The 20,555-nt window shown below is 43.0% G+C and overlaps 1 protein-coding gene across 1 annotated transcript in view; it reads left to right on the plus strand.

Annotated features, from left to right (window-relative positions):
* Nucleotides 1-20,555, plus strand: part of LOC126281352 (protein groucho) — a 643,208-nt gene that overhangs the window by 504,907 nt on the left and 117,746 nt on the right. The window contains exon 5 of the mRNA XM_049980260.1: nucleotides 13,611-13,673. Within this exon, the coding sequence (XP_049836217.1) occupies nucleotides 13,611-13,673 (63 nt within the window). The remainder of the gene's footprint in view (nucleotides 1-13,610; nucleotides 13,674-20,555) is intronic.

The following is a 20,555-nucleotide window of genomic DNA, read 5'->3' on the forward strand; positions in this document are numbered from 1 at the left end:
CTCGCCACATCTGCATTTGTCAACGGACCTTTACCCGTTAGATTCCCCTTCCTATGGCGATAGGATCGTAACCCTGAACTAGCACATTCCCCATTCTCAGAATATAGCTGCACTAAAAGCGCCTTTTCAGGTAACGTCAAGATGCTGCGACTGCTGGCGCATCTGATTCTATCTCTTATTACAGCGCCTTTTATACACGATTGTCATGCGCAGCACTGAAGTTTTGCTGTCCAGCTCCATCTGTAGGACATTTTGTGAACTTTTTTTATTTGTTCTAATAAAACCCAATGTCATTCCAAGCATGTGTGTCAATTTTTAGCTCTCTATCTACATTATTCCGTGGTTTATTAAGTTTTCAAATTTATACGGACTTCTTGATCACCCGGTATATCCAAGGATTCGCTGCACTGCCGCTACATACGCTACCGTTGAGCATGGTGATTGTTATATACCAAAATAACGAATTATCGGTTAGCAGAGCATATTGGTGTGTGTGTGTGTGTGTGTGTGTGTGTGTAAATCTTTTTCGAAGATTTGCTGTAAGTTTCTTAAGTTTATTTTAAAATTTAGTCTCCATTCAGAGAATGTTTAACAGCTATGATGATGTATATATGCAGACTAAAACGACGAAGGATGTGCACCCCAGTCTCCTGCTAACTAGGCAGCTTTTCCTCCAGTATCTCGTCTCCTACCTTCCAAACTTTACAGAAGCTCTTCTGCGAACCTCCTGAAAGAAAGGATATAGCGGAGACATGGCTTAGCCACAGCCTGGGGGATGTTTCCAGAATGAGATTTTCACTCTGCAGCGGAGTGTGCGCTGATATGAAATAGCGCTAACTTCGTTGCAGAGTGAAAATCTCATTCTGGATCCTGTATGTTTTGTAGTGGTATAACTTCGACTGTTTGAACAGTGGGTGAAGCGATTAACTGAGCTTTGGGTTGCACCTTTAACAAAGCGTTTATTACAATTATTAACATTGACATAAATTTCTGTCTCACCATCAGTTTCCTAAGGAAAAACATGACTTTCAAATTAAAAGAAATTTTCAGCTCTGATTTATAATAAGAGAAAATAAATTCAACTTTATTAAAAAGATGCACGATAAATCATTACTACGCAAGAGCATCTGGGTAGGCCAGAAATAAATAAATGTGTTTACATCCAGTGTCCCAAGCAGATATCTTAATCATGAATATTTTATTATGACAATTAGTTTTACAGACTCGATGTCAAAGTACAGCTGCCAGTGACAATTACATTTCTGTGTGATTCCATATGTAATACAGCATCATACAGGTATAACTAATTTTCAGGGACAGATAAGGTTATGTGAGAATCTGAGCTCAAGGTTATAATCAATCACTAGTCGCAGTAGCATCAGACTGGAAATAGTGAGTAATTTCCCACCAACGTGGATTCCCCAAAATGTTCATTCAAATACACCATCTAACTTGGAACTAATAGAACACAGTTACCCTTATATTCCAAGCAGAAAACTGGCCAGTTATTTTAAATGGCAGCTTGCTAACAAAACTAATGGTTTAAAGTTATACATCTTTACAATCATAACTTAAAAGGCATAAGTTAAAAACCATATTAAGGTAAAGTCAAACTTTTTCGGATCAGTAAATGAAATTCCAACTTCGGAAACCATCATGATCATATGAGCTTGTAGGTGCACAGTAGATTTTGTAATACACAGGTCTACAATAAACTTACAAGTAGTCAAGCATATGCCAGATAGAGCTTCCATGGTTAACTGTGAACTTTGTCACACTACACTCTTTCTCGCATGGGGCAGATCTTTAGTACATGGCAACTTCAAACTCATAGGCAAAATTAACAGTAACCGGAACAGACTTATTAACATGCAGAAGTGACAAATGTTATTATTTGAGAAGTTTTATAGTTACAGTAATAACAAACAGCGTTGAGCTTCACACACATTACAGGACAGTCAGATAACAGGAGTTAACTTGATTTCGAAAACCAGTTAGCATGTAATGCCTCTCGCAAGTAACCCTGACAGCACTTCACAAGGCCCAAACGCTCTCCAGTGAATATCTCGCAACTATTCCTTGTAGAATGCCTCGAATATTATTGCCTTTGACGAGGAAAACGACGGCTAATTCCACTCTGCCTACATTCACGCTCTTCCTTCATACGACCCGCTGGACTGGTGGCCGGGCAACACACAGCTCCAGTGTTACCGGGCCTACTAGCTGCGGCCTGTGCTTACAATGCCAGGGCATCAACAAACAGTGCTTCCCGATGTCCGTTTCGTAACCGACCCCTTTCTTACTTACCACCCTCTGATAAACAACCTGCCTCACAAAGGACATCACTAATTCAGGAGTGGGGAGTACTTCCAACCTCTGTATTCGGTGCCAACCGTGACACAATTTTGAACGGTGACGGTCCTTCCAAACTCCCGAACTTACTGCAGATTACTCTCCCTTAAGAGTGATAGTGCTGCGTTCCGTTCACTAGGATCCAGTGACAAAGCAGGTCTGATATTCCTCTATGCCCGTACTTTGTTAACAGTTAGCCCGCCTTCACAGTGGCACCGACAACGGTCGTCAGGCACCGCCGCTAGAGGTCGCCCAATAACGTCGGCCGACAGTGTGGTTGCAGTGCGTCCGATCTCCGTCGTCAGTTTTTACGGAGTCAGGGAAGTTAGGTTAGAATGTATTATATGTATGAAGTAGGTTACGTTTTAACTTCTTAGGGTGGGATGGATGCCTGACGCTTCTGTGCTTGGAGGGGAGTGCTGCATAGCGGCTTTTGCTGTTTAAAAGACGTCGAATGCATCTGGTTGAGCATTTCTGTCTCGAAAAGAACGTGGCGAGTACTGTAAACTTTGTCCTCAGTTATCAGAATAACCATGCAAGTTTTATGAATATATGAGATGGTGGGAGAAACTTTCTGTTATATGCTCTAGATAATTCGTGGTGACTTGGAAAGCATGTTATAACACACTGTTTCGCTGCATTTATTTAAAGCTGTGCTGACATACGTCAGTTACCTTTCAATGACTGTCGTTCAGTACGCGTGTGAAAGACAAGCATAAAGTTTAGCATAAGATACTACGGTCGCAGGTTCGTATCCTGCCTCGGGCGTGGATGTGTGTGATGTCCTTAGGTTAGTTAAGTTTAAGTAGTTCTAAGTTCTAGGGGACTGATTACCTCAGATATTAAGTGTCATAGTACTCAGGGCCATTTGAACCATTTGGTTTGCAATAAACCTGCGTTTTCTGTCCATAGATTCCGAACTATATCCCGATTATGATACTTTCATCCACGAAATGCCACAAACTCACTCTATGTTGGACTAAATTTGTCAGTTTCTCACGCGCCATATTCCTTGTGTGAGGACGTCGGTCGATTTGACCGGAAGAAAACAAACTGATCCGAATTTTACCAATTGTCGTCCCAAGTTTGTGCATCTCACCAATAACATCGGCAGGCAGCGGCTTACTGATTTGAAGAGATCGGCCGTCTTCGGCCAATATCGGTGCCACTGTGACCGCAGCCTTTGTTGCTATCCTCGGTCCGTAGGACGGTTGCGCACCTCATGCCAGTAGTAGGGAAAAGTGTCACTAGTTAGGAGTGCGCAGGCGACGGTGGGGATTAGGGCGAGGAAGACGCGTGGTGGCGCGGTTGTGGAGGGGGGCGCTGATGGCAAGTCAGCCGCGCGGACTAGCCGGCCCTCGTTAGCCGGTGTCCGCATGGGCTGGCAATCTCAGCCCGCTAACAAGCGGCCTAGCGGCACCCCGCCCCGTCTCCCAGCGACGTCGCCTACCTACCGCCTTGCCAGCATCTTAACGCTCAAACAGCGGCTACCGCGGGAACAACAAGTCAGCTTAGATTCCACAGTGTACTCCAAGCCCCCTAACATTGTACAACGGCCCTTCGATAAGTAATGCAACACATTTTTTTTTTTCTAGGCCAATTTCGACTGGAAAAATGCGGAGTTTGTTGTGGGACGTTGTGAAATATTCTCGCTTCAGCCCATGTAGTTTCAGGAAGTTCCGGTAGGTGACGGCGCTATACATAGCTTTCAAAATGGCGTCTGGAACGGGGGTCAAGCAGAGAGCTGTCAATGAGTTTCTTTTGGCGGGAAACCAGAGCATCGCAGATATTCGTAGGGCTTGCAGAATGTCTGCGGAGACCTGACAGTGAACAGAAGCGTGGTGAGTAGTTGGGAAAGGCATCGTTATTATCGCAACGAGGTGGCGCAGACCAGCCGTGGTTGTTGCAGTATTGGAACGTGCGGGCACTCTCATTCCAGGTGATCGACGGATCACAAACAAACACCTTAGCTGTACAACTCGACGTCTCTGTTCGCAGTGCTGACACAATCGTCCAACAGTTGGGCTACACAAAGGTGTGTGTCCGCTGGGTTCTTCGCTGTATAACAGATGACCATAAAGAGCAACGGAGAACCATCTGTGCGGAATTGCATGCGCGTTACGACGCCGGCCGTGACAAATTTTTGTGGACGATATCACAGGCGATGAAACAAGTGTTCATCACTTCCAGTCGGACAGAAACGGCAATCCACGGAGTGGCGCCACACCATCTCTCCTCTGAAGAAAATGTTGAAAGCTGCACCCTCAGCCGATATGGCGATGGTCTTCTGGGAATCTAAAGAGGTTGTTGTGTTTGATGTCCTCCCTCATGGTGCAACGATCAACTCTGAATTGTATTGTGCTACCCTCAGGAAACGGAAGAAACGACTTCAGCGTGTTCGCCGCCACAAAAATGCAAATGAACTTTTCTTTCTTTGTGACAACGGAAGGATTACACAAATCTGCGCACCCGAGAGGAGCTCACAGAACTTCAGTGGACTGTTCTTCCTCATCCACCTTACGGCCCTAATCTAGCGCCTTGCGACTTTCATCTGTTTGGCCCAATGAAAAATGCACGCCTTGGGAAGCAGTTCGTGGATGATGATGAGGTTATTGAGGCAGCAAGGCATTGCCTTCGACGTCGACCAGTAGAGTGGTACCATGCGGGCATAAAGGCCACCCCAGTAAGGTGGCTTCAGTTCTTTGCATTGAACGGAAATCATGTTGAAAAATCGGGTTTTGTGGACAAAAGACTAGGTAATAGCTTGCTGTATTGGAATCCTGAATAAAACCAAGCTCCTTTCGGAAGAAAAAAAGTGTTGCATTACTTATTGGATGCCCCTCGTATCACCAAGCGGTTTTTTTCCTGTTCCATTCGCGTATGGAACTCGGGAAGAATGATTGCTTAACACTTTGGTGATCAAAAATCAGTTTACATGTAATATATACATGGAATGCAGTGGAATTAATCGACGACTCTGGGAAATACAGTAGAAAGTGAGACAATAGAGCAGTCGAGAGGTTTTGCTATTTAGGCAGAAAAATAACTGATGAGAGGATACAGAAAGCAGAGTCAAAAGCAAGAAAAACAACGAATCTGAAAAAGAATATTATCTTCAGTATTTGGAAATATTTTATAAAGTTGTCTGAAGTGTAGCCTTGCAAGGAACTGAAACGTATACGGTAAGTAGCCCAGACAATAAGAGAATAGAAACTTTTGAAATGTGGTGCTTCAGAAGAATCCTTAAGATTAGATGGGTAGATTGAATAACTAATGCGGAGGTACTTTGACACGATAGACAGAAAAGAGACCCGACCTCGGCAGGTTGTCTGCACACGGTACTGACGTTGGACTACCGTTGTGCTCTATCAAAACTGTGGTTCAGTAATTTTGGTACACTACATAAATGACGTAATCTACACTACGTACATATACACTATACTACATAAATGGCTAGTCTCGAACTCGGAGAGTAATCGCGGTTGATGTATGGATTGAAACTGACCCTTGCGGTCAGGAAGAAGCTCCATCTCCCCTAAGCCGAGGGCAGAGGTTTTTGCGAGATCAATTATTAAATTTTTCTTGTTTTGGCAGTTAATATGCTTCTCTTATTGGCTTGTCGTATATCTTTTTTACTTTTTCACGACTTCACAAACAAAGATAAAATCAGCCTAACAGCCTGATTAGGACTTTGGCTGCTGCAATATTTGTTATCACTGCCGAGATAGCAGTGTTTAGCTTTTGACACAATACAGCACATTGGGTGCCCATGTCAATATATTCGGGTGCTGCACTAAGTGCGTTACATTATACACTTCACAAAGTTTCGAAGACGTTGCTTACGTAAAGCATGATGCAAGTTCTTACGCTTTTCTTTGTATATACCGTTTTCTTCTTGTACTTCGTGTCTTGCCTGGGCGTTTAAGGGGGGTATATTAGGTGCTACAACAGAAATCTTAACGTTCAACGCATCATGAATTTCACACGCAGCAATATAAACATCTGTACTGTTTTCTTCAGTTTCTCATTCCATTGACAGTGATCGTTCGGGTTCGTTATCACTAAATTTCTTGTGTGTAGCAATTCCTGAACTGGTGGTGACACCAGTATGTGTTTCTGCAAGGCCTCTGACAAATTTGCAACAATTCTGTTTTTCACTTTTCTTAAACTCCTCAATTTTTTTTTCCCTTCATGGTAACACTTCTCATCCCTTCACTATTGTATTTTCTCATCGACATTGTATCTAACAAAAATTTCAAATCTGACTCAGTGCAGAAGGATTCATGTTAAAGTTCTCATTCCGTTGTTAGAAACAGAGGAGAGCTGGAAACAGAGTTGCCAACAGTCTTATCTTACACTAGAAATTCGATGATGCAAAATTTTTTTAACAATTTAAACAGAAAAAATGTTTTTCTTTTGGTTCGAGTAACTACTAACGTGTTAACCAAACAATATCTTGTACAATTTTCATAAGTTGTTGATGGTAGTTTTGGAGTAAAGCCGGCCGGGGTGGCCGAGCCTTTCTAGGCACTACGGTCTGGAACCGCGAGACCGCTACGGTCACAGGTTCGAATCCTGCCTCGGGCATGGATGTGTGTGATGTCCTTAGGTTAGTTAGGTTTAAGTAGTTCTAAATTCTAGGGGACTGATGACCTCAGAAGTTAGGTCCCATAGTTCTCAGAACCATTTTAACCATTTTTTGAGCAAATCTACATCTACATGGATACTCTGCAAATCACATTTAAGTGCCTGGCAGAGGGTTCATCGAACTAATTTCACAATTCTCTATTATTCCAATCTCGTATAGCGCGCGGAAAGAATGAACACCTATATCTTTCCCTACGAGCTCTGATTTCCCTTACTTTATCGTGGTGATCGTTCCTCCCTATGTAGGTGAGTGTCAACAAAATATTTTCGCATTCGGAGGAGAAAGTTGGGGATTGGAATTTCGTGAGAAGTTTCCGCCACACACCGTCAGGTGGATTGCGTAGTATGGATGTAGATGCAGATGTAGATGTAAAACGCCTTTCATATAATGATTTCCAGACCAAATCCTGTACCATTTCTGTGACACTCTCTCCCATATTTTGCGATGATACAAAACGTGCTGCCTTTCTTTGAACTATTTCGATGTAATCCGTTAGTCCTATCTGATAAGGATCCCACACCGCGCAGTGTTCCTTCCAATTGAAGTTCGTAAAAACTCGTAAAAATGCAATTTTTGGTAAAAAATATTTACGTAACACAGATAGCTGGAACAGAGAACATGTTTAAAGTTACATCAGTTGCATATGACAAGGAAGTTAGCATTCTGCGACATTTCAAATTAGAATAAAATTAAGTAGAAATTTCAGTTATATATATATATATATATATATATATATGTGTGTGTGCGCGCGCGCATCGAAGTTGAACATATAAAGAGGGAGCTTTAAAGAAAGCAAAACATCTGCCAGGTCTCCAGTACGTTTCGTTTATAAGTTATAAACTTTTTAGTTTTCTACTGTTTAAATAGTTATTTACAAAATACAAGTTTTTGATAGGACTGTACCATTTACAAAAACCAAGATAAAATGAAAATATTTTATTTTTTAACCCAGGCGATATCGACGTTTAACTTTTTTCCAGAGAAATTCGTGATCATGAATTGACATGTCCTGTATGATTTGAGATGAAATTGCGTGAGAACTATCTGTTACGATTTTTCTGATTTAGAGACAGACTGCAGATGTTGAATTTAAAATAGTTATTCAGTCAAGAAGGAATTTGTAAAGCATTTTCACACGTACTTTCATAAAAATTGTATGGCCATTTTCGCAGCAGCTGTATACAAATTGCAATAGTTTAAAAGAAAAACCCCTTTTCCATGGTGCACATTATTTTTTTAAATTTTTCTTATGCACCGAGATGCATTTCCGACAGAAACCTGCTTGGTTTACAAATAATGAATTCGACTGTGATCTGTAAATATTTGCGATTTTATTATAAAAACTTCCATGAACTCTTTTAAAAATGTTTCAAATGGCTCTGAGCACTATGGGACTTAACTTCTGAGGTCATCAGTCGCCTAGAAATTAGAACTACTTAAACCTAACGAACCTAAGGACATCACACATATCCATGCCCGAGGTAGGAGTCGAACCTGCGACCGTAGCGGTCACGCGGTTCCAGACTGTAGCGCCTAGAATCGCACGGCCACACTGGCCGGCGAACTCTTTTAAATCTGTAACGTATATGTGCAGTGTAATAATGTAATATCTGAGGACACCTACTGCTGATATCTTGTAACTGAGGTGAAACGAGTCTAGGTGCATAAAAAATGCTCGTTATGCTTTCAAATGTTCTTCTTATCGTGCCACATATTTGTTGAGAGGAGTTAGTTTTCTTATTTATATCTTTTTCTCCTTCAAAAGTTGTCACATATTGAGCTATTCTCTCTCTCACCCATCCCCTGACCATATTTCGATGTAGATGTTCAACAGTCGACAAACAAATTTTATAATACTATCAGTTACAACGAAGTAGCAACGCTACTTGAATAATTCACTACACACGTTAGTCCTGTTTGACATCGGTCTCACACACTAGAGCAATATTCTAGGATGATTTGCACGAGTGCTTTCTAAGCAATTTTCTTTGTAGGCAGCATTTTGCCAGTATCCTACCAAAGAAACGAAGTCTACCATCTACTTTACCCACGAATAAGTAAGATGTCACGTCCCCACAACTGTCGTGCGAATGATGGCGATACTCGTCGCCATGCGCGATCTCCGCGCCCCAACGCCACTAGCGCTTTAAAGAGGGCAGACAAGCTGTTCGCTCGGTCTTGAAAGATCGTACAGCCACGTTACTTGCCTTGAATCGGGAAATGGACTTGCTCGCAGCAAGACAAGTGCGACGATTCCATTCATCATCGTCATACCGTCCGAGCATCTGGTGGTGGTGGTGGTGGTGGTGGTGGTGGTGGTGGTGGTGGTATGCAGTGCCATTAGGTACACAACACGATCATCTCTAGCTCGCTTAATGGGTAACCTGGACGAGCGTTACATTTCTGACATGTTAATACCACTGGTTGTGCCCTATCTTCGACTTCTCCATTGCTTTATCTTTCAACGAAGTAATGAAAGACATTTGTTTTCCGTGCTGTGCTGACCTATCTCGATTCATAGTGTTAGACTGTTGCCTGATAAGCTTGTTGTCTAGATGTCTCACCCACAGAAAACATCTTGTGATGGGTTGGAGAGAGCCTGGTATGGCACCACTCGCCAGCTACTTCGAAAAATTCACTGTGTGCTTCTGGGTGTTCTACTGAGTGTTGTTTCCATGTTATGCGCAATGTTTCGACGACCGGCTCAGCCGTCCGCTTGAGGTGCAAAACTCGTAGCACGCGAAGAAGACAAGACGGCTGGGTCGGTCGTCGAAATATTGCCCATAAAATGGAAACGACGACTTGGTAGACTACCTGGAAGCAAACTATTAATCAGTCGCGCCTAGGGAACCTGAGAGAAGTTTCTCTCGGTACCCAACTGGGTAAGAACCGACGATGCTGTCCTAAGTACCAGTTCTAAATGCCGCACCGTGTGTACGCACAATAAGTATAATTTCATTATATACTATCCTCCCTGGTGGCATGGTTTCGATGGTTTTCGGCGTATATATGCGTCTGTGAACTCTTGAAATTTGGTGATCGGTACCTCAGTGTAATCCTCGTGCACAATTTCGCATTGATAGAATGTACACTGGTGAAAAGAATTTGGGGAATATCACTTTGCGGGTCAGCCATGCCCCACGACCAATAATTGAGGACTGAAAGTGTTACGAAATTATACCTTTCTTTCACAATGTAAGTACGCAATAAAACATCATTACACCCTCGATCGTTTCCCCAAGAACAACTGGAATGTCCGAAAGGTGTCGAAAACGAAGTGGAAACAGTCGTTCATCCCGTCATTCTGGGTGTTTTTCATTGAACTTCTAGAACTTTTGTAACGTGTACGCTCTTCGTGAGCGTTTATCACTGCTTGACACGTACGAGGCATGCTCTATATAAGTCTACGGAGGTCACCATGTCCCACATAAGCACGATTAGTTTTAGATCAGGACTCACCACCGGCCGTTCGATTATTTCAATGTCCAGGCTCAGCAAGACATTCCTGCTGACGCCCGCCACGTAGGCCCTGGCATTAGAAGAAATTCAGGCCACCACCGTATGCAGCAGCCACCACGTGGTTCAACAGGAACTGTTCGATGTACACTCTGCCAACAAGGCGACCATGGACATCGACAAGATCCTTATGGTTGTCAAGACTGAAGCCTCCCCACATCATCACAGAACCTTGGAAATCTGTCGATTTGCTGGTCAACATTTGACAAGTTCCGCTCACCACGGGTTTCCGCACACGAACAGAGCCATCACCGTACGGCAAAGAATATCTCAACTCATCGTGAATAACACGTTTCGGCAGTAACGATGTTGCCAGTTGACATGTCCAACTGCCATCTGTGTACATCACGGGAACACCGGTGCGTTCTTCCTTCTGAGGACCACGGGTACCAACTTCCTTCTGAGGTGTCACCTGACACTGTAATGCAAAACACTGCACCTAGATGGTTAATGGTTTTTATTGTTGCCTACATTGAAAGCGAAGATCTCAAGCCATGCAAGTAAGATCACCGGTACCGCAAGTATCAAAATAGATTCAACATATCCGACGTCCATGCACGTGGCCGACCAATTCTTTTGAACAAGGTATACTTGCGTCGCCTCTTGTGTACACTGATAAAAACACATGGTCACAGTTTTCTAAATCTTCCATTGCCGGGTGCATGTCGTGAGTTAACGTACCTTAGAAAACTCGCTGGAAGAGCGCCGTGTCCCCGGGAGCAGCGAGTAATTTAATTTGATTTTAGTGTCGGCGATAACTAGCGGCCAGGGAGGTAGTCCGACTCGCAGGGAGAGTTTTTACGATGCGCCGTTTCCGCTGCAGTGATTGCCTTTCCACTTCCACGACCGGCGGTGTTGGAGCAAGGCGAGCTTTGTGCGGAACCACGCAGTGAGTCAGCTAATGGCCACCACACGATCGCCACATTCTACCCGAGCGAAGCGACCTGTGGCACCTTAATCGTACCGCCTGTACGTGGGACACAAATTGCGGAAGACAGAAACCGAATTTCAGAAACCGATTTTTTCTATCATGCCTACATCTTACATCTGAATTGGATTTTACTAGATGTTTATCGTGCATCAGTTGTGTTAGTGCCTGTAAACCGGCTGTTCCGAATTACGTTTCACGGTTATAGTGAAGTTATTGGCTACATTCCTCATTTTCTTCGTAAAAGAAACGGTACATTTTATTATAGAGGTGGATCATCTCTTAAAGACGAGGAGGGGGAGATTGATGGAGCAACAGTAACGTGTCACGATCTTCGATTAAAACATGTTATACTCTTGCATAGTGTACAACTTAAGTCGCTAGTTTTATGGAAACATTAAAGAAAATATCGTCTGTGACACACATGTATCGCTATGGGAAAAGTAGGTTGTATGTTAGAAATAGTAAGGGGCAAACTACTCAGCAAATAAATTATTCAAGGACTTGTAATTTTCTGTCGCGTGGCGCTAATTATATTTCTCTCTCTCTCTCTCTCTCTCTCTCTCTCTCTCTCTCTCTCTCTCTCTCTCTCTCTCTCTCCCCCCAACGAAAGAAGAAATGACAAAAAAGGTATTGGCCGTGAAGAACTAAAAAGAATTGTACAATACATACCATTAACTTTTCTCCAAGACCCAGTCGCAGATCTCGTAAGGCCAACGGGAAGAGAACAACGTAGACAGAGGGCAAAAGCTGATTAATCCCGGTCTTCAGAATATGTAGAGAGTGCAAAAGAACGGTGAATGGGTCACTGTGGCGTAGTTTCCCGCTAGACATGTTTGGAAAGTCATCACAAAGCTTTCTTGTGCCGGCCAAGCGTTCGTAGCAACGTCACGACGTTTACCTTCGTTAACTTCTTGCAAGAAAGCTGAGGGAAGTAGATTTGTACTGTGGTTTAGGATCTACTTCGTCGTCAAAGTTATCATTAAATTCCTTAAGATTTTTAGCGCGTAAAATATTTCCAGAAGATGCCGCGAATGTGGTGTTGTCTGATTTACCTTTTTAGTTGGCCAGACTTCTTCGGTATCATTTATTTTTGGAAGATAGACGCTCACACTGAACTTCTTCGAACTACGCATGCTTCTCTTGCTTGTCTCTTTGTATGGCCGAAACCGGTCGCGATTAAAAACTCTTTACTGTATTAGCGTTTAGAAGAAATTTTTGAAACTGTAGGAGAGAATAAATCATTTTTCTGCGAAGCTCTGGACCCTGCCCATCTTTTGCTTGCTATTCTGTGCTAACTGCATGTTGTGTTGCTTAAGGCAAAAGCATCAATTTTATTTCTAACAAGATGCAGAAACTCCGAAAGAGGCACGCTTGTCTGCCAGATATCCGTTATTATAAGATCACAGCCGCGTGTTGCGTATATGTATATTCGGCTTAGCTACATAGAAACGTGTCTCAACAAATGATCATGCGCTCTGCAGAGATCATGCTGCGAAACACCTAAGGAGACAGTACTGCGAAACAGCAAGGTGCCCAAACATGTGTATGGCACTTGCTGTAATGTCAGTTGTCTGGCAGAGACCGGTTTCTGGAGAATATAAAAGAACTAACTTCCAGATATGTGTAGAAAATCATGTTGCACACAGTCAACTGCTAGGAAAATTTTATTGTTGGTGCCAATTCCAATTATTACAAATGTATTGTGCTGATTATTATTAAAAAGCGAAATTGGTAGCAGTAATAAGGATTTTCATAGAAGTTGACAGTGTACACTTTCGACATAGATAGAAAAGAGTAGCACGTAAGGAAACCAATAAGAAAACGCTTGGGCCTCACCGCCGCGTTTGTTACCAGCAGGCAAGAAGGATTACTTACGTACTTCCTGGAACCAAAGAATTGTACGTAATAGCTACATTATCGAGCCGTAGTACTGACAGCCAAGGGAAGAAATGTTAATGTGTGTGCTGTTTGTAAAATGATCTTTTATCACACCAATTAGTATATCACTTGTTCTGTCAATTTAAAAGCATCCCAGCGTGTTCTGTTGGTTGTACCTGTTGCAAACATTCTGTATGTCGTGTTAGTACTTCCATTGACCTGAATCTTAGTAAAAAACTTAATTTTTTGTCAATAACGATGTTTTTTTGTTTTCTTCTGTTTCAGACGGAGATTGCTAAGAGACTGAACGCTATTATAGCACAAGTACTGCCATTCCTCGCCCAAGAGGTAAGTAAGTAGTAAGAAATTTTAAACTAAGAAATATAAAGCACTTCTTTATGAAGCATAGTGTTCCAAACAGATTAATCCATTTCAAAAGACTGTATCTTCTGTATGAATGCAGATAGAAACTTGCTAAGCTGAACTTAAGCACAGTACTATAAAGCTGCTTATTTTGAAAAGAACCAACAGAATTTACAAGGGTGTATGCTCCACGTGTATGTACATACAACCTTGTGTGCCTTTTACAATTACGTTTAGATACAATTCTGGTCGATGCACTTTCATTTGTCATGACAATAATACGCTGACGGAAGATATGTCGCAACACCAGCAGGGAGATGTGCGACATAAGTGAAAGTTGGTAGGCCTGTTTCTATATCTGAAAGATGATGCCTGTTCAAATTTTACACCAGTCGCATATGAGGATACAAATCAGGTTTTAAATGCACTCTGTAACGGAGGAGGAGGATAGTGTGTTACATCCCGTTGACAACGAGGTCATTAGGGACGGAACACAAGCTTGAATTAGAGGAGGATTGGGGAGGAAATCGGTCGTGCCCTTTCGAAGGAACCATCCCGGCATTTGCTGAAACGAAATCACGGAAAACCTCAATCTTGATCGTGGGACGTGGGTTTGAACCGTCGTCCTCCAGAATGTAAGTCCAGTGTGCTGACCACTGCGCCACTGCGCTCGGTCACACTGTAACGGTCGTGAGCGTTAGTTACTTTGAGATTGGACCAGGTGAGTTGATGTTAGTCAAAAATGCCTTTAAGGAAACAATGACGATTTTACTAACACCTCACTAAGTTTGAACGAAATCTTGTAATACGGCTACGAGAAGCTAGATGTTCTTTCTGTGATATACCCACTGTACATGACTGCTGTAAGTGGTGGTCACGAGAATGTACGGTCGCAAGAGGACTGGTCTCCGGTCGGCCACGTAATACTACCGAGACGGAAGACCATCGTGTTCGGCGCGTGGCTCTGACGCATCGTACTGCATCTGCATTAGGAATTTGAGCAGCGGTTGGTACCACAGTGACGCAATGAGCTGTTACACATCGGTTGTTGCAAGCGCCATTTCGAGTCAGACGCCTTGCAGCGTGCTGACCACAAACACCCCTACTTCCGACTTCAGTAGCGTCAGAAGCAAGAGCTCACTGGAGGCCAAGGTGAAAGTCTATTCTTCTGTCTGATAAAAGCTGGTTTTGCCACGGTTACGGTTGCCATCCTTTCCGGTATATCGGGACCGTCACCGCTATGAACCTTACTGTCTCGACATTCCGATAAGATCCAATTTTGTCCCGATTTTGCAAAATACTTTTACGAACTTGGCGCAAGCACTGAAGTAACGCCTTCTGTTAGCTCAACGTGTAAGTGCAGCCTCAGTTAGTTTTATTTATGTCAATAAATTTATGTTAAGTGCGTTTAAAATTAGTTGCGACTTTTGACGTTTGGCTCATCGGAGGAGACATAACGCCGTTGCCCAGGTAACACCAAGGGCGAGCCGGGTTTCCCTATCACGCCGTCTTTGGCAGTAATGGTATCACACAAATCAATGGAAATCTCATAGATAAATTTGTAGCCCAAACCAAGAAAACCATCAAAGCATATTATACTATACTTACACAATACGAAAAAAGGACATGTAAACCAATGAACCCTAGGACACCAAAGCTCCGTGGACACCCTAAGAGACACAAAGAATTTTTTCCTGTACGTCCTGTAGTAGACAATGTTAAGTCCCACATGGTACATAAGCAAGAAATTAAACAACCTCCTTAACAAATTTTACAATATAACAAAATCATATACAGTAAGGAATTAGCTAAAAATATCAAAGACATAAAAATACGCCAAAATGCAAGATTTGTGTCTTTCGACATTTCTAACTTATACACGAACATTCCAATTCACGAAAGAATAGAAATCGTTCAACATAACCTACTCAAAAACAGAAAAATCTCAATATAAGGCACTACAGAAATTTTACAACTAACAAAACTTCCCACGCGGAGTAGCCGCGCGGTCTTGGGCGCCTTGTCACGGTCCGCGCGGCTCCCCTCGTCGGAGATTCGAGTCCTTCCTCGGGGGTGTGTGTGTGGGTGTGTGTGTGTGTGGGTGTGTGTGTGTGTGGGTGTGTGGGTGTGTGTGTGGGTGTGTGTGTGGGTGTGTGTGTGGGTGTGTGTGTGGGTGTGTGTGTGGGTGTGGGTGTGGGTGTGGGTGTGGGTGTGGGTGTGTTGTCCTTAGCGTAAGTTTAAGTTCCATTAAGTAGTCGGTAAGCTTAGGGACCGATGACCTCAGCTGTTTGGTCCCATAAGACCTTACCACAAATTTCCAAGAACTAACAAAAGTTGTTTTACACCAAAATTATTTCGTGTTTGATAGTAAAATATATGCACAAACAGATAGAGTCGCGCTGGGATGTAGCATGGCTGTAACCATAGCTCACATATTCCTTACCAGCATGGAAGAAAAATTCTTTGAAACAAAAAACGCAACTAATCAGAAAATCATATAGTACTACAGATACATAGAAGACACTTTAATGCTTATAGAAGGTTATCTTAGTGACATAGACGAAATACATAAAGCATTGAATCAATTGCACACCAAAATGAAATTAGCCATAGAACACGAAACTAACAAAACAATTAACTTTCTCGACTATTAAGAATATTAACAATGAAATTTGCTTCGAGATTCACAGAATGCCTATAAGAACAGACTATATTATCAGTGCACACTGATGTCATCCCAGAGACCACAAACTCGCATTCTTCCATACAATGCTTGACAATTTAATAAATTTGCCACTAGAAGACGAAGCAATTCAGAAGAAAATAAAAATCTTAGAATACATAGTGCAGCACAACTTCTGTGACCGCAAAATTGTAACAAAATTATACTACAGTAAAACACAACCTAACAGGCCCAATATACATAAAGAAATAACATTAAACAAACACACAACGAAAAAGAAAAAAATAACGCACGTAACCACAACTTACATAGAAAACATGTCAAACAAAATTAACAAATTATTCATCTACACCGACATCGCCTTTTCACATCAAAATACACACGGCCTCAAACACAAAATCCACAAAGGCAGCTCGAAAATTCCCATACTCAACGGCCCTGGCGTTTACAAAAATTTCATGTAACACATGAGTGGAAACAACCGCTCCACATTTTTTTCAACATCTACAAACAGAAAAACACCTCGTAAAACCCATGAACGAAGCACTAGAAATCCTTTGTATTACGTAAAAGGCAGCAAACATGAACATTTTTGAGGAAATAGAAATATATTCACATACATACATACATACAGCAGCCCCACAAATTTACTGAATGTGCAAGCGACCTAAAGCACAAAAAAATACGTTGAAAGCTTTATTCTCATTATAAAGCTAGAAAACGGGTAAGTAATAAATCAAAGACGCTAGATAGTACATACCCATAGTAACAGCGATAACATAGATCATAGATAACATAGACTGTGCATGACGTCACTTCATGGAAACCAACATCTAAGTCACGTGACTCGGGGCACGAAGCCGAGTATGTCATTACGCATTTATAGTGCACAATTTGACATTTTTGTTACAGATCAAATGTTGTGCTTTTTACTAGAACCAGAAGTACACTCCTGGAAATGGAAAAAAGAACACATTGATACCGGTGTGTCAGACCCACCATACTTGCTCCGGACACTGCGAGAGGGCTGTACAAGCAATGATCACACGCACGGCACAGCGGACACACCAGGAACCGCGGTGTTGGCCTTCGAATGGCGCTAGCTGCGCAGCATTTGTGCACCGCCGCCGTCAGTGTCAGCCAGTTTGCCGTGGCATACGGAGCTCCATCGCAGTCTTTAACACTGGTAGCATGCCGCGACAGCGTGGACGTGAACCGTATGTGCAGTTGACGGACTTTGAGCGAGGGCGTATAGTGGGCATGCGGGAGGCCTGGTGGACGTACCGCCGAATTGCTCAACACGTGGGGCGTGAGGTCACCACAGTACATCGATGTTGTCGCCAGTGGTCGGCGGAAGGTGCACGTGCCCGTCGACCTGGGACCGGGCCGCAGCGACGCACGGATGCACGCCAAGACCGTAGGATCCTACGCAGTGCCGTAGGGGACCGCACCGCCACTTCCCAGCAAATTAGGGACACTGTTGCTCCTGGGGTATCGGCGAGGACCAATCGCAACCGTCTCCATGAAGCTGGGCTACGGTCCCGCACACCGTTAGGCCGTCTTCCGCTCACGCCCCAACATCGTGCAGCCCGCCTCCAGTGGTGTCGCGACAGGCGTGAATGGAGGGACGAATGGAGACGTGTCGTCTTCAGCGATGAGAGTCGCTTCTTCCTTGGTGCCAATGATGGTCGTATGCGTGTTTGGCGCCGTGCAGCTGAGCGCCACAATCAGGACTGCATACGACCGAGGCACACAGGGCCAACACCCGGCATCATGGTGTGGGGAGAGATCTCCTACACTGGGCGTACACCTCTGGTGATCGTCGAGGGCACACTGAATAGTGCACGGTACATCCAAACCGTCATCGAACCCATCGTTCTACCATTCCTAGACCGGCAAGGGGACTTGCTGTTCCAACAGGACAATGCACGTCCGCATGTATCCCGTGCCACCCAACGTGCTCTAGAAGGTGTAAGTCAACTACCCTGGCCGGCAAGATCTCCGGATCTGTCCCCCATTGAGCATGTTTGGGACTGGATGAAGCGTCGTGTCACGCGGTCTGCACGTCCAGCACGAACGCTGGTCCAACTGAGGCGCCAAATGGAAATGGCATGGCAAGCCGTTCCACAGGACTACATCCAGCATCTTTACGATCGTCTCCATGGGAGAATAGCAGCCTGCATTGCTGCGAAAGGTGGATATACACTGTACTAGTGCCGACATTGTGCATGCTCTGTTGCCTGTGTCTATGTGCCTGTGGTTCTGTCAGTGTGATCATGTGGTGTATCTAACCCCAGGAATGTGTCAATAAAGTTTCCCCTTCCTGGGACAATTAATTCACGGTGTTCTTATTTCAATTTCCAGGAGTGTAATTAAGTTCACAAACGCTCAGATAAGTCTTGTTTTGTATCCTGCAGATTAGGTTAACTGGCGAAAATCTCAGTTGTGAAAGTGAACTACTTTAAGATACTTGCGGAGATATTTCCATCTGTGGAAAATTAGAATATATGTTGATCCTTAGATGTAAACCTCGATGAAAGACTAACATTTTCAAAGACAGAACGTTAATATCTAACTTACTACAGGAATTATGTACAATATTTTCTAATACATTACGTTCATTGTTTTGGTATCTGTGCTGGATTAAGCAAAAGTCATAAAATGTAAACGCTTGTTATGGGAAGAGACGGACATTATGGATACAAACGGATTTCACTTCTTGCCTGCCAAACTGATATAACTTCATCTACTCCAGTGGAGTCCGCATACGTAGCACAGCGGTAGCGTTACCGCCTACCACGCAAGGGGGCCCGTGTGGGACTGGGCGTTGTGTGTCCTTCATCGTCATTGACACGCAAGTCGCCGACGTGGTGTCAACTAAAAAGACTTTTAGTACGGCGGCCGAACCCCGAAGGGGATATCCCAGCCAGTAAATGCCATGCGATCTCCTCCTCCTCCTCCTCCTCCTCCTCTTCTTCTTCTTCTTCTTCTTCTCTTCTTCTTCTTCTTTTCCCCTCCCTTGGAAGTGGCGAATTAAATCTGACAGTGCAACAGAAACAGGCATTTACCAAAAAACTATGATTCTGTCGTTTGTGAAAAGAACATCAATACTTCTCAAATGACCACGTGTAATAAAGATAACCATCGCATTAATATTACGAATTTCGAAAAATTAGGTTAAATGTACTAATTCATGACGTATAATAGCAGTACCACAAGGTAGTTTACTGTTAAAATCTGTGCTTGATTTCGGGTATAAATGAGAAAAACTGTCAGCTCCATTTCGCATAGCGCGTAATGACTATGATTCGGCTGCTGCAGTGATTCGGCTTGCTCCAACGAGTTCAGCTTGCTGCCCCGACTCACGTGACTTACTTGGTTTCAACGTTCACACGGCAGAGATTGGTGCGGGCGCAGTCTGTTATCTATGGTCGATGCAGCGATAACAACACGAAGAGTATACAACAAAGACGTAACACCAGGAAAACATTGCGAATAATCGACAGTAAGAAATTATTACGAAAAAATATAACAAAAAATCTGAACTAAAACTAAAACAATACCTTAGGCAATAACATTATTGTAATCAAACCTATTAAAATAATAACAAGCAGTCGAATTTCCACGTATCACTTATAACGGTAACTATGTAAACACGTAATATCGCTAATCCACTGTCATCCAAGCTATTAAGAGAAATATGGCAAACATAAAAACCGACTAAAGTCAGATATGTCTCCAGTGTACATCTAAGAGGAGAAGTAATAATTCTAATAATAAAAAAAAAAAAACACAGGACATGCCAGCAACGATATTACACGTAAGGTACAAACACACAATGAATGTATTGTAAATTTTCTGATCATAGTTACAGACCATAATATTAAAATCATCATTTACTTATGTATTCACAAAACATCTGATGATGGCAATATGTCGAAATGGGCTCGTCGTGAGTTATTTATAAAATAAAAAACATTTAAAATGCTGTGTAGCTGGCTGATATTCACAATAATCATGCCATTGGAGGACATATTTTGCACTGCGGGGCCCAAAGAACAAAAGTTTTGTTAAATAAATTTTGTACTTCATTTCTACACCCCCATCTGAGGGTGCCCCGTTGAGATCCCAGCTAGGTATGGAACACTCTCGTTGATTGTCCCACGCACCCTCACTGCAAATTT

The sequence above is a fragment of the Schistocerca gregaria genome, chromosome 7 (assembly GCF_023897955.1).
Source record: "Schistocerca gregaria isolate iqSchGreg1 chromosome 7, iqSchGreg1.2, whole genome shotgun sequence".
In the NCBI taxonomy this organism is placed as follows: Eukaryota; Metazoa; Arthropoda; class Insecta; order Orthoptera; family Acrididae; genus Schistocerca; species Schistocerca gregaria.